This window comes from Prionailurus viverrinus, chromosome A1 (assembly GCF_022837055.1).
Source record: "Prionailurus viverrinus isolate Anna chromosome A1, UM_Priviv_1.0, whole genome shotgun sequence".
Classification (NCBI taxonomy): Eukaryota; Metazoa; Chordata; class Mammalia; order Carnivora; family Felidae; genus Prionailurus; species Prionailurus viverrinus.
In genome coordinates this window covers 143,658,699-143,673,741 of record NC_062561.1, presented here as the reverse complement: position 1 = coordinate 143,673,741, position 15,043 = coordinate 143,658,699, and the positions used below count along the sequence as shown (strand labels likewise).

Here is a 15,043-nt window from a genome sequence, read left to right as displayed (position 1 = left end):
TTTTCCCACCAATGCTGCCGGTGGTTTCTAAGGGGAGCTTTCTGGGACCCAGGATGTTACCCCAATTATTGTATTTAGTCTTTGGAGACTTTAGATATGTAGGTTTAAAGGATTTGGGACAGTTAAATGAAAACGATGACTTCCTTGAATTTTCTACCCTGACTCTCCATATCAGAGCCTTCTTAGCACTGCTTGTGTTAAATTCAGATTTAGCTACATCTCAGCCAACTGTGCATTCACCTAAGAATCACAACCAAAACTGTACTGGTTTAATTTATTTCATTTCCATATGCTTTGAGGTAATACAAGTGCTTTTAGTAGAGCTAATAAGATGAGTAATTTTATTTCACTTAAAATCTTAATGTTATCATCTTTGTGGATGTTATATTTAGTATATATTACAAATAGCTATTTAAAAAATTTTTTTTTCAACGTTTATTTATTTTTGGGACAGAGAGAGACAGAGCATGAACGGGGGAGGGGCAGAGAGAGAGGGAGACACAGAATCGGAAACAGGCTCCAGGCTCTGAGCCATCAGCCCAGAGCCCGATGCGGGGCTCGAACTCACGGACCGCGAGATCGTGACCTGGCTGAAGTCGGATGCTTAACCGACTGCGCCACCCAGGCGCCCCTACAAATAGCTATTTTAATTGCTTTTACTGTTTCGTAAAATTAGTAGATTAAGAAACATAAGCGAAGACTCTTTTTGAACTGTATTCTCAGTGCCCCCAGAAATTTGTGTTTCTCAAAGATATTAACAGCTGTTTATATAATTAAGTTGGCAGTGATTCATTAAATATATTTTGTTCTCAGGTCATCCTGATAGCACCAATTTTAATCATAGCATTTATCTTCAGACATATTTTCTTCTCTCATGTATAAAATCTACAATCTTGGAAGAAAAGCCAAGTAAAGGAGAATGAAATGCCACTGCCCTATTTTAAATCTGTGTCAGGCACAAGGTTAGCTTGGGAAAAGAGAATTGTCTCCAGGGAGAGGTGTTACCTTTTATCTGTGTTTTAACTGTGTGTGCCTTACTTTTAATTAGGTTTTTGTTGTTGTTAGAGTATTTTCTTTTTTTTTTAATTTTTAAAAAATGTTTGCTTGCTTATTTATTTATTTATTTTTAGAAAAAGAGCATGCGGTCATGGGGGAGAGGCAGAGAGAGAGGGAGAGAGAGAATCCCAAGCAGGCTCTGTTGCTGTCAGTACAGAGCCTGACGTGGGGCTCCATCCCACAAACTGTGAGGTCATGACCTGAGCGGAAATCAAGAGCTGGATGCTTAACTGACTGAGCCACCCAGACGCCTCATCGTTACAGTATTTTCATTCATATCTGAGGACAATATTGCTGACCAGATCAGTTCCTGATTTAAGGATATACAGATACAGATGTCAGATTTCATTAATAGTAACCTTGAGAGTGTTTTCAAATCCTCCTTGGTAGTTCAAAAATACTGTGTAGTGAACATCCTTCAAAACGGGTTCAGAGTACCCAGAAATAATTTAAAAGAAACATTCTTTAGAGGATTTACATATCCTAGACCTTCCAATGATAGACTCTAGGTATAGTCACTTTAAAAAATACATGGATAAAATCTAAAAGTGAAGTCTTGTGTGGCCATGTAACTGAGCCTCAGGAAAGACCCTTGACTTTGTTGGGCCTTTCTCTCTCATAAACGGGGGATAAAATTCTTTATCTCATAGGAATGTCATGAGGATTAAATGAGGTCATTCAGCATAGTGTCTGGCACATAGCAAGTGCCTAATAAATTGTAAATAGTATTTAATATTTATTTTCACTGAATTTATTTTTCTCTTTTAAAGAAAGTTTTCTGAGGCCCCTTCCCCGCTTTTCCTATTTCTTGTGATGAGCTGATACCTTATGTTCCCTCTTAGACTTTGGTTAAATTGTGATTTTGGCAAAGGTGGAGTTAGGCCCCTTCTAGCACACCTTTTTCCTCCTACCCCTCAGCACATGCCTCAGGAGCTCTTGTCTAGCATCACAAAGGGACCCTTTTTAAATTTTTATGGCTTAAAAAAATTTTTTTTTTTACATTTATTTATTTTTTGAGAGAAATAGAGACACAGAGCACAAGTTAGGGAGGGGAAGAGAGAGAAGGAGACACAGAATCTGAAGCAGGCTACAGGCTCTGAGCTGTCAGCACAGAGCCCAACGTGGGGCTTGAACTCACAAACCGTGAGATCATGACCTGAGCCGAAGTCGGACGCCCAACTGACTGAGCCACCCAAGCGCCCCATGGGACCCTTTTTTTATAATGTGAAAAAAATTATATTTATATTTAGGCAGCTGGACACAGTTTAGATGATCCCAATTTTGTTTGCAACATCCAAAACATCCTAGTCAGGAGCCAGTCAAACATATGCCTTCTTCTCTCCATCAGCCCTGATCAAGGTGTTGATCTTGGCCATGTCAGTGTCATAGAGCTTCTTCACAGCCTGTTTGATCTGGTGCTTATTGGCCTTGAATCCACAATGAACACAAGTGTGTTGTTGCCTTCTGTTTTCTTCATGGCTGACTTGGTATCAGGAGGAACTTGACTGCATCATGGTCAAGCTTGTTTGTCCTGGGAGGGGGGGGCCCATTTCTGAAAGCTTTGGTCATGGCCATCTTTCACCACAGCCACTCCAAAGGTGTAGCAGATACTGGCTTAAGTGGTTCAGGACTGGGCATGTTGTGATGTGGAGAGAAGGAATGACATCTCAGGGACCTCCTAGAAACTACAAGAACATATCTATTTATCTCTGCATGCCTTCTGCCTGACGCAGTGTCTGAACACAGCAGGGGGATAACAACAGTTGAGTAAATAGTTGAAGGAAAATTCTCTTAATATGGATGCAGGAAGACCCAAAACCTTCAAGATCTAAATGAATCTCTAATGGGAAAGATCCATATTCCATTATAGGAAAGTATGATCTCATGGCACTCCACAAATCATACAAAATAGCCCATTTGCCTCTCAGTGTTGTTGTAAAATGCTTGTCTACACAAAGTGTGAGACATTTTCCCCCATTTTTTATTGATTGCTATATAGACAAGAACTCTAAATAGCACCCCTTGTTGAGGCACCTGGGTGGCTCAGTCAGTTAAATGTCTGATTCTTGGTTTTGGCTCAGGTCATGATCTCATGGTTCATGGGTTTGAGCCCTACATCGGGCTCCGTGCTGACAGCATGGAGCCGGCTTTGGAGTCTCTCTCTCCCTTTCTCTGCCCCTCCCCGACTCATTGTCTTTCCCTCTCTTTAAATAAACAAACAAACAAACTTTAAAAAATAAAAGTAAGAGTGGCACCTCAGTGGCTCAGTTGTTTAAGCATCCTACTTGGGCTCAGGTCATGATCTCATAGCTCGTGCGTTCAAGCCCCATGTTAGGCTTGCTTTGGATTATGTTTCTCCCTCTTTTTCTGCCCCTCCCCTGCTCACCCTCTGGCTCTCTTTCTCTTTCAAAAATAAACATTAAAAAAGTAAATGCAAATAAAAATAGGAAAAATTAAAAGCACCCTTGTCACTATTTTTCCATGATAGCAAGTTGTCTTTGAAAACGATCATAAAAATTTGTTGAAGTTCTTTCTCTATTTAGATAGACATGTTTTAAGTATAATGAACTATGGTTTTGTTACCAGACAGAACCAGTTCTGAATTCAGCACCCCTGAGTGGCTGCTTGCCAGTCAAAAATCAATAATGGAGAGACAGGGATGGTGGGAAAGGAAAAGTTGCTTTATTCAGGAAGCTGGGAACCTGGGAAGACGGCAAACCGAAGTCCCAAAGACCACCTTCCTGTCTTGGCAAAAGCAGAGGGTCTTAGAGGGGAAGGTGAGGGACATGGAAGGGGGTGAGTGGGCTCCCTGCAGTGGAAGTGGGTGCTCAGGTGGTTAGTTGTGTGTGGACATGACCTCAAATAGATGTGCTAGTATGAGCAGTGGTTTTTTGCAAATGTGGTTAGTCCTTCTCTTCCGGGAAAGTCTGGTTCTTCACTCCTCAAGGCCTATGGTTTGCAGATCTCAAGGGAAGTAGATTAGTTTGGCTACAGACTACGGGACTTAAATCAGCAAGCATGGGGTGCATAAACTTGAAGCCACTTAATCCTTAAGATGGATTGAAGGGCTGTTACAGTTTGTTATGACTTGTTACCAGGAATTTCTCTTACATATGAATTCAAATGAATCAGGCTTTTTCTGTGGGTTGGTGGTTTTGTTTTTTCCCCACCAGTCTGGACTTAAATAACATCGGGTCCAGCTGTCTTTGAATTTTTATCTGGCTTCATAATAAAGCTTTATAGTTGGTTCTCACCATCTGGATCACACTGGGGAAGGTAATCGGACTTTCATTTTGCAATTATTTTAACCTTGGCCAATGGACACTGACAATGGAAACTTTCAGTTTCCTGTGAAGGTCAGCAATTTAAACTTGCAATATCTATAGAAAGCATACTTCATTGTGGGCTTAGCCTAAAAGATCTGAACCAGTAAAGGAGTAAACTGGGGGGTGGTCATCAGGTAGAGGGTATGTGAGAACCCCTCCCGCTGTTTCACTGAGCAGTTAAGGGGATTCATTGCACCCAATCCTAAATGTTTTGTGTGCAGAAAGAGCTGTATAAATCCTAAATGTTGATGGCAGAGGACATATTTGGCATGAGATATTATTTCCTTTCTTCTTTGGCCAATGAGGAAATTAAAATTGTTTGCTTTCTTCTTTCAGAGAATGGTTAGTCTGTATATGGGAACTCTTTTGAGAATTTCCCCTCTCACATTATAATCTCTAATTAAATCTCCTTCATAGAGATGTGATTTGTGTATCACAGATACCCCCTTCCCCTGGTAAGATAAGAGATGATTTGGGGCTCCCTTCAGTAGAAACCTTAATCCACACCCCTCCTGGGTCAGCCTTCCCTCCTTCCACTGACACTGCTCTTGGCCTCTGCTACCTTTTCAGTCTTACCTAGTATCCCCGGCATTCTGGGTAGGTAGAATTGTGCCTCCTTTATTAGCTAAGTGTCTCCACTGAAGAGTCATCACTAACCTGTTTGTTGTGAGGTGTGTGAATGGACTGGAGCTTATCCCTATAGCCATGTCACTGTCACTTGCGTTGCATTAGGAATAACTCTGAGTGTGACCAGGGGAACATATTAGGAATAGGAATGTCATCTGTCATGTGTTGCATTGAAGGAGGAAAAACAAGTTTGAAAAGCATTGTGTTAGACTTTTGATCAAAGAGCTTATTCTCTATCTACTTTTATAACTCACACAGGGGTAAGCATGTCTCACACATAGTATGGGCTCAATACATTCCTGAATGAACTGAGTACAACTCAAATTCTTGGACCATTATTCTGAGAAGGAAAGAAATGTGCAGCGTTTTGGGGTTGTTCTGACATAACACATCAAAAACATGAATTTCCTTCTTGTAAGTGTCCTACTGTAGGTGGAAATTGAGTAGTGCTTTGCTCACCACCAGCCAGTACTGCTGTCCAGAACCATTAGATACAAGGGTTGCTTTCATAATCCACCATCGCAATATCATGCCTTATGTTTTTCTGCCTAGGTGGTTCTGGTAAAATTGTTATCACAAGTTATTACCCTTCAGTCTAACCTATCTGAAGGAAAAGCTGGCTGATACTGTCATTTGAGGACTAAGAAATATTTGTCTAGACGTTTGATCCAATCTGTATTTTTATTTGATGTGTAATTGGCGAGAAAATCGCAAAGACAAATTTAAATGCTTGCATCTCTAACCTTGTCACAGTGTCTGAGCATTCATTCATCATCATTATCTTGGATTCCTGCAGCCCGCAGACTTCATAGGAAAGCAAGCACTGAAACAGATTAAAGCCAAGGGGCTGACACGGAGACTGGTCTGCCTCACCTTGGCAACGGACGATGTTGATCCGGAGGGAAATGAAAGCATCTGGTATGATGGCAAGGTGAGTGCTGAGGACCTTGTGGCTAGGGGCCACTGCAGCTTTTCTGTACCAGAAACTCTCCTTGTCTCTATTTCCTTTTAGGGTTTTGTTTTTTGGTTTTTGTTTGCTATTTACCTATATTTTGGTTGGGTCATACACTTTGATTTTTGAGCTGTCATTCAAGAAGCAGAAATCATTTAACTGGAAGGAAAATGAAATGCTACTCATTTTAAAAAACAAAATCCTCCATGCTTTGATGAAAGAAAATAAAACCAAGGGCTTAAAGTTCAATGGGCTACGAGGAAGGTACGAGTTAGAGGGTAAAATGATCTACATGCTCACTCCACATCCGTATCTGTGAATGCAAGAGATGAATTTTGTAAAGAATTTGGCATGATGGTTTAGCTTCTAAGACGTCTTTGAGAAAGAGGTAATTCTAACCTGAGCACATCAGAAGAAAAAAAAATCCAAATGAAAATATCCATGACAACAGAGAGTAGAGCCTTGGAAAGTAAAGCGAGCGGTAGAAACCATTTAGTTCTTCAGAAAGAGTAAATGTGCCTTCTTCCCATTTGGGCATGTTAGGTTTTATTCTATCAGTATCCAGTAAAACCAGATAACTTACCAATTGAACTTCATTGCTTTGACTTTTTACAACTATTTGTAAAACCCAGTTTGGTTTAAGATTTTGCTGTGTTCTGGCCGGTGTTAGCAGGCAGATGTGGGACTCTGCTTAGGCCACGGGGTAAGCACAGGGCCTTCAGAGCTCATCCAAACAGCTGCTCCATATTGAACAAGATCTGCTTGGTCCATACCCAAAGATTCAGAGATTTGGTGCCTGGGTTTTTTCTCAAGCACTGCAGCCTACTTGATACTTGTTTCCATTTTCTTCTTCTCTTCAGTGACAAAAAGAGCCCTGGAAGTGAGGAAAGCCAGTGGCATAAAATCTCAGCCTTTGGGATCAATTGGCTCTCAGCCAATGGCCATTTGGACTGAGGCATGGGTTCATTTGATGTAGAACTAACATCTGCAGAGTTTCTACTGTGTGCTGGATATTTTTTGTGTACTACTCTAATTTTATAACACCCCTCCCAGATGGGTATGATCATCTCAATTTAGAGATTAGACTTTGGGGTTCAGATCCCAGCTAACTTGCTTGAGGTTGCACAGTGACTGACAGCTGATTTCTGATCTGGGTATAGGCGGACTTTGAATTGCTTACCCTTTCTCCTAAGCCATGCTGAGTAGGCCAATTCGCGCTTGTCTCTGTCTCTGCTGTCCCACAGTATTCTCTTCAGCACTTAACCATAGATCCACAGTTCTTGTACATCCCAAAGCGGGTGGATGTTATTAGACACTATGAAGCCAAAGATTTTTTTTTTTCAGATTTCAAGTTCTTTCTTAAGAACCTCTTCACCTTTAATTGTGCTAAGGTTGTTTACCTGTTTGAACCATTCTTACCTCACTGTCTCCCCCCTTCTTTTGGTTCTAAATCTCTGGTTCAGACTTCCTTTTTTTTTTTTTTTTTTTTTTTAAGTTTATTTATTTTGAGAGAGCAGAGGGAGGGGCAGAGAGGGAGGGAGAGAGAGAATCCCAAGCAGGCTCTGTGTTGTTAGTACAGAGCCCCACACGGGCTCAATCACACAAATCACGAGACCATGAACTGAGCCGAAATCAAGAGTCAGATGCTTAACCTATTGAGCCACTCAGGTGCCCTGAGACTTCTTTTCTTTTTTTAATTTTTTTTTTTTTAACGTTTATTTATTTTTGAGACAGAGAGAGACAGAGCATGAACGGGGGAGGCGCAGAGAGAGAGGGAGACACAGAATCAGAAGCAGGCTCCAGGCTCTGGGCCATTAGCCCAGAGCCCGATGCAGGGCTCGAACCCACGGACCGTGAGATCGTGACCTGAGCCGAAGTTGGATGCCCAACCGACTGAGCCACCCAGGCGCCCCAGACGTCTTTTCTTAATAAGCATTTCCTCCAACTTCACATTCACCTGCAACTTTCAACTGATACACACCTCTGCCATTAACTAGCTGCTTGACCTGATCTTAGCCTCTCTGGACCTCCATTTTCTCATCCTAGAAAATGAGCTGTGTCAAGTTTCCCCCGCCCCATCTTCCGTTTTTCCTGTTTTCACTCTATTTTCATCCAGCTTTCTAATATGGTCCACGCCCACCCTTGCGCTGGCTTTCCGTTTTGGCCGTAGGTTGCAGATTATGCCGTCGTGTTCTGTATGCAACCCCAAACCAACCCTGATAAACATGGTGTGAGTCTTGACACGCAAATTCAAGTTAAAAAGCCTGGAAACTTGTACCTTAAACTTACACAACATTACATGCCAACTATATCTCAAAGCTGGGAAGGGGGGACCTGGAAACCCCAGTTCCTTTTTGAATTTCACTTCCTTTGCTGTTTCTGTGCACTGAGTTTACATGCTATATTTTTCATCTTTCTTCCCATATGCCATCTGCTTAAAGAGCTTTTAATTCGGTTGTAGTTGGCTTTATAAATCAAATATCCCTTGAATTTCCTGATATCCACTTGTCTGCTCTTTGTTGCTCAGTAGGGTGATCGTCTCATCCTGCAGATGAATCTCCTGGATCCTCTTTATACTCTGGAATGAGATGACATACTTTTTGTTCTTACTTGCTGACTTTGTTGAGATTTGTACTGCCTTTGGTATTTGGTATTCTGTTCTTGCAAATATTTTCTAGGCAATGGGGATGCGGCAGTGCATAAAACAGACAAGCATCTCTGCCTCCATGGGTCTTACGTCCCAGGGGAGAGAGAGTAGACAACGAACATACTAAATGAAATAAAATGGCACATCTGAGAGTGATGAGTGCCCTGGGGAAAAGTAAAGGCCAATTGAGAGATGGGCAGTGATGGAAGGAGAGATTAGGATTTTAAATAAGGTTTAATTTTTGAAAAAGAGTGGGCATGCAAAGGGCTGCTGTTATAAAAGCAGCTTTGCTGGGAAGTTTTAAAGATGTGTGGTAGAAATGAAGTTTGGAGAGTTGAGAAAGCTGTCTTTTTTTATTATTTATAAACGAAAACACACAGAGACAGCCAAAGAAACACCATGTATCATCCAATTTAAATTATGTTCTCTCTTTCAAAGGCCATCTACCACGTTACCTCCCCTAAGCCAGAGGTGCCTTTAATTCTCACAAAGGGAGGAATGAGACAAGGCTAAACATAAATGAGGATTGCTTATATTGGTAAAAGGAGAGCCTGTGATTAACATAGAATATGAAAATCTACTAGGCAGAAGGTGGGCACAGGTTGTTCTTGTGATTCACTGAGCAAAGAGAAGAAATAGATTTAATTGAATCTGGAATATTTTAGGGTAGAAGGATATAAAACTGTTGCTAGGAAAAACCTTTCCTTAGAGATGTTGTAATGAGATAAAAGGAAAGGCCAGACTTGGGAAATACTCGGGTTACTCAGCATTGAATTAGAGAGAAATTAAAGGGGAAAAGAAAGTAATCTAGCAGAAAGCAATGCGTTCAATAAATATTTAAAAAAATGGCACTCTTGCAATAAATACACTATTTCTTTACGTTACTCATGCAGGCATAACTGCAAGATGAATCACTGCTGGGATTTTAAGAGATGGGAAGGCCTGGGGAATCTCTGAAGAGGGATGTGGGGTTTTGACCCATTGAGTTAGGGGCTTTGGCCAAGAGACTTGGTCTGACCTCTTCTTATATTCTTAAGATGCCCAAGCAAATCAGGTCACCTCTCCAGGGCTCCAAACACAAACCTCAGGTTTACAGACTAGGAAGTGAAACCAAGATTACCAAGAAAGTCTTTCAAGGAGCTGTGATTAAAACTCCAACCTTCCTGACCCAAAGCCCTGCCTTACATTACTTAACTATGATCTAAAAGAGAAAAACCGTTTTATCAACATTTATTTATTTTTGGGACAGAGAGAGACAGAGCATGAACGGGGGAGGGGCAGAGAGAGGGGGAGACACAGAATCGGAAACAGGCTCCAGGCTCTGAGCCATCAGCCCAGAGCCCGACGCGGGGCTCGAACTCACGGACCGCGAGATCGTGACCTGGCTGAAGTCGGACGCTTAACCGACTGCGCCACCCAGGCACCCCAAGAGAAAAACCGTTTTAAAGCATATGTGTTCTCTCAGCAATACCTTGGCAGTTAATAACCTGCCAGAGAAACAGCTTTTACTAATGAATGCATTCATGTTTGTTTGGTTTTAATCAACCAGTTCTCCCCATAATAAGCTCAGGAATGATATGGAGAGGTTTCTGATTTGGGGATTCAGTGAGATAATTACAAACTGGGACCACAGAGCTAGGAGTCTGTACTTACTGTCATAAATGTGTCAGCATCTCAAAGACTAGAAATGCTATAATAAGACTGTTGATTGTAGTGGACTCTTTGCTGAGGCAGCTGAAAGATCACTGGCCGATTCATGTCCACGAATATTTTTCAGCACCAGCTACAAGCAGCCCACTGTGTGAAACAGGGAGGCTGTAAGGATTAGTGCAACGCTGTGTAGCCAGGAGAAGCCATTTTGAGTAGGGCTATTTATCATATTTTGCTTTTGTTGTCTTCCTTTTACATTTTTTCAAATGTGGTGTTTTAACCTGATGTTGTTGTATTGCTTTTTTTTTTTTTTTGCATTCTACTGTTTCTCTTTCATCTTTTCCTTCAGATCTAGTTTCCACTCATTCTCTTATCTTTGTAACAAGCCTGATGAGATTTTTTTTTTTTTTTTTTTTTTTTTGCTGCATAAAGGCTTTGTTTTCATCTCCTAGGTTTTGTTTGTTTGCTCAGTGCTTTTCTCTGGTTTACCATCCCAGTTTATTCCATTTCAACCTCCCTAATTTTGATGGCTCATGCCTAATTCCATGTCTCCACTCGTCCTGCAAAGTTTCGTCCCCCTTATATACCTACTAATTCCACCCACCTTCAAAATGTGGAACAAATCCTGGCTTAATTATGTTGACTTTCTTGGCTCCCTGGTTATATTTTCCTGCATCTCTGTGTTAATTTCTCAGCTAGGCTAGAAGCTCGTGAGGGTAGGAACCAGACCTCAGTCATTTTCTAGAATGCCCAGCAAAATGTTTTGTACCTGGTAGATCTAGAGAGGGCAAAGTTGACATTAATTTAAGGGCCTCGCCATCTCCAGGAATCGCTAAATGCTATATATTCATAGAGAAAGTTTGCTTCACATTGACTACTGATGTATCAATAGTTTATTTCACCACTATTTTGGCAGGCCGTATCCTAAACCACAAGAGGAACACTTGAGTAAATTTATATTTGGATTATTAGGAATTTTCCCTTATATCTATTATTGCCATGCTGGTTGGAAGATAATGCTTTTCAAATTTAAAGCAAAAATATTTGAGTCTTCCTCCCATCAGATCTCTTGCCACCAAACTGAGCAAAATAGTGCCAGCTACTCAAAAAAACCAGGTGTTCTTACCTAAAAGTGAGAAGTGTGAGAGTACTGTTGATGATTTATTTTGAGAATTATTTTTCATAATTTTGTAAGCCTAAATTCACTTACGAGAATATTTTCTGCCCGCTGTTAGCCCCATAAACAGTATTCCCTAAAACTTTCAGATTGTAAGGCAAACCTATTTTTTCAGAGTTCAGTCTGGAGAGGAGGAGCACAAGGCTGTGGCCAAGCTGCTGAGGATGGCTGGGTCTTGTTTTTCAGGTGGTTGGCAACACGACGTCTGGAAGCTACAGTTACAGCGTCCAGAAGAGTCTGGCGTTTGCCTATGTGCCTGTTGAGCTAAGTAAAGTAGGACAACAGGTGGAAGTTGAACTGTTAGGCACAAATTATCCGGCAACCGTCATACAGGAACCCTTGGTATTGACAGAACCAGCCAGAAACCGGCTTCGGAAGAAAAATGGAAAGGACAAAATTTGAAAAAGACCCTCAGCAGGCAATTGAATTATGTGTGCTCTATGACTACCAAAAGTCATAACTGAGTTTTGGGGGGGAATACAAGAAACCAATAATTCATGGGTTCATTCAAATGAATAATTTGAATAATTGATTCAAAATCATCAAAATCTAGATTTCTCATCTTAATAAAATAACAATTCTTTTCTAAACAAGGAAGAAAAATGGATTAGTGCTGTACTTTGTTCTTTCAAATGAAGGTATTTGAAATGAATGTTTTTATTACCCTATATTGTTTATGAAATTCAGCAAAACATTTAGGTGTTTGCGAATATACAATCACTATTATAACTGAATTAGAGGAAATTATATAATTGTAAGAGCATATGCATATGGTTCTTGTTACCTGACAACAAACTAATTGTTCTACATAAAAACAAATGCAATACTATTCATTGACGTGTTTCATTAGGAAACAGTAGTTGAATAAGGGATAGTTTTAATTTTTATAACGTAATACAATGAAAACAGTAAAATTTAATATTGATACATAAATTGTTATTCAACTCTCTGAAACACTTATTTTCCTAATGAATTCCCTGAAAGCAGTATTATGGGACATCATTATTGTCCTTCCAAAGGTTGTTTTAAAAGAGTGGTTGCAAAAAGAACAGGCTTCCAAAGGAAGCATTGCTTGAAGACCTTTTGAAATGAAGCTGAAACATAGATTGTGCCAGTAAAAACACAGTTTGAATACTGAACACCTCTCTTTGGGAAAGAATTAATGCAAGTTGACATCACATGTGCCGTTCTGAATATCATTTCATGAAGCATCTGACAAAGCAGGTCAAACAAGAGCTAAAGAGATGACAGGATGGCCCTTAGCACTATGTACAGCAAGAAAAAAATCCATTTAGAAATAATTCCCTCATAAATTTTTTGAAATTAAATTCAGTGGACTGAACAAATCAACCTTTTTTTGGTAAAAGGTAACTTATCACTTAAAATTTGTTAGACACACATTTGTTAAACATTTATTGAGCTTTTCCTGGGTATTAAAGTTGGATGTGAGACGTAAAATTCTGTAATTAGAACAGGTTATAAAATAATTTCTTAACTTGTAAGTGTTGCAAAGATGCCAAGCATACATACGTTTATTATTTTTTATTTATTTATTTTTAACGTTTATTTATTTTTGAGACAGAGAGAGACAGAGTATGAACGGGGGAGAGGCAGAGAGAGAGGGAGACATAGAATGGGAAGCAGGCTCCAGGCTCTGAGCCATCAGCCCAGAGCCTGACGCAGGGCTTGAACTCACGGACCGTGAGATCGTGACCTGAGCTGAAGTCGGACGCTTAACCGACTGAGCCACCCAGGCGCCCCTTTACATACGTTTAAAATGTTTCATTAAAGCAATCATATATTAGAATTCTGGCAGACCATTAATTTCCCTTCCACGTGTCTTTATTTTATATGAGAAAAGAGGGAAATTTTCTTGGTAACAAAATTTGATAATCTTGATAACTTCCTAATTATCAAGAATATTATCTTGGTGCAGTCACTATGGAAAACAGTATGGAGGTTTCTCAAGAAAGTAAAAATAGAACTACCGTACCATATAATTTCACTTCTATGCAGAATCTAAGAAACAAAATGAACAAACATTACAAAACTCAGATACAGAGAACAAATTGGTGGTTGCCACAGTGAAGAGGTGTTGGTGGGGGGCAAAATGGATGAAGGGGGTCAAGAGGTACAAACTTCCAGCTATAAATAAGCCTTGGGGATGTAATGGAGATCATGGTGAATAGTGTTAATATAGCATGGCATATCTTAAAGTGGCTCAGAGACTACATCTTAAGAGTTCTTATCACAAGAAAAAAACGTAAGTTTGTGATGATGTGATGGATGGTAGCTCACCTGGTGGGGATATTTCACAGTGTATATAAATATCGAATCATTATTTGCACACCTGAAATTAACTGTATGTACCAATTATACCCCAATTAAAAAAAACCCTCCAGGGGCGCCTGGGTGGCGCAGTCGGTTAAGCGTCCGACTTCAGCCAGGTCACGATCTCGCGGTCGGTGAGTTCGAGCCCCGCGTCAGGCTCTGGGCTGATGGCTCAGAGCCTGGAGCCTGTTTCCGATTCTGTGTCTCCCTCTCTCTCTGCCCCTCCCCCGTTCATGCTCTGTCTCTCTCTGTCCCAAAAATAAATAAACGTTGAAAAAAAAAAAAAACAACAACAAAAACCCTCCAGATCCACTCTCTCAGTTTGGATATTAGGTACTGGCTAAACCCTTTACCTGGGAGATCCCACTTCTCATTCTCTGTCTGTAGCCCTGTAACCATTAAGGTACTTATTTTCCATCTCTGAGTTTCTTCTCTGCAAAATAGACAATTCCAGGAGTTTTTTTTTATGCATTAATTAATGATGAAAGCACAACATTGAATTCATGTCCTATTAATATAGCACTAAAGCAGATCAATAAAAAGCATAGAAAATTTAGATGAATATTAAATGTTTAAAGAAATGTTGCCCAGGAGCACTTGGGTGCCTCACTCAGTTAAGCATCTGACTTTAGCGCAGGTCATGATCTCATGATTCATGGGTTTGAGCCCCACTTTGGGCTCTTTGCTGTGCTGTGCGTCTGAGCCTGGAGCTTGCTTTGGATTCTGTGTATCCCTCTCTCTCTGCCCATCCCCTGCTCGTGCCCTGTCTCTCTCTCTCTCTCTCTCTCTCTCTCTCTCTCTCAAAAATAAATAAACATTGGGGCGCCTGATGCTCTGTTGGTTAAGCGTCCGATTTTGGCTCAGGTCATGATCTCACAGTTTGTTGAGTTCGAACCCTGCATCAGGCTCTGTGCTGACAGCTCAGAGCCTGGATCCTGCTTTGTATTCTGTGTCTCCCTCTCTCTGTCCCTCCCCTGCTCATGCTCTGTCTCTCTTTCTTTCAAAAATTAATAAAAGCATAAAAAGAAAATAAAAAGTAAACATTAAAAAAGAAAAGAAATCCTACTTATGGTATAAAAGAAATGTATTTCCTGATTTCCTTAAGAAGTTGTGCTCATTCTTTTGTGGTATGTTGGGTGCTATTAAGTCACCCTGGCACTCCCACACCAACCCAGCCAGTGGGCCTGGCCTAGGTGCCAGGTTTGGCCTCAGCCAATGCACAGGCTGACCTGTGTTAATGACCGACTAACACAATGTGGCCATGAAAAGATGGACCA

At 40.6% G+C, this 15,043-nt stretch overlaps 1 protein-coding gene across 2 annotated transcripts in view; it reads left to right on the top strand.

Moving 5' to 3' along the window:
• DMGDH (dimethylglycine dehydrogenase) overlaps window positions 1-12,025 on the top strand; it is a 68,822-nt gene extending 56,797 nt beyond the window's left edge. For both annotated transcript variants that reach the window (XM_047869771.1, XM_047869761.1), the window contains exons 15-16: window positions 5,806-5,940; window positions 11,622-12,025. In XM_047869771.1, the coding sequence (XP_047725727.1) occupies window positions 5,806-5,940; window positions 11,622-11,837 (351 nt within the window). In that variant the 3' untranslated portion in view covers window positions 11,838-12,025. The remainder of the gene's footprint in view (window positions 1-5,805; window positions 5,941-11,621) is intronic.
• Window positions 12,026-15,043: the final 3,018 nt, after the last annotated feature.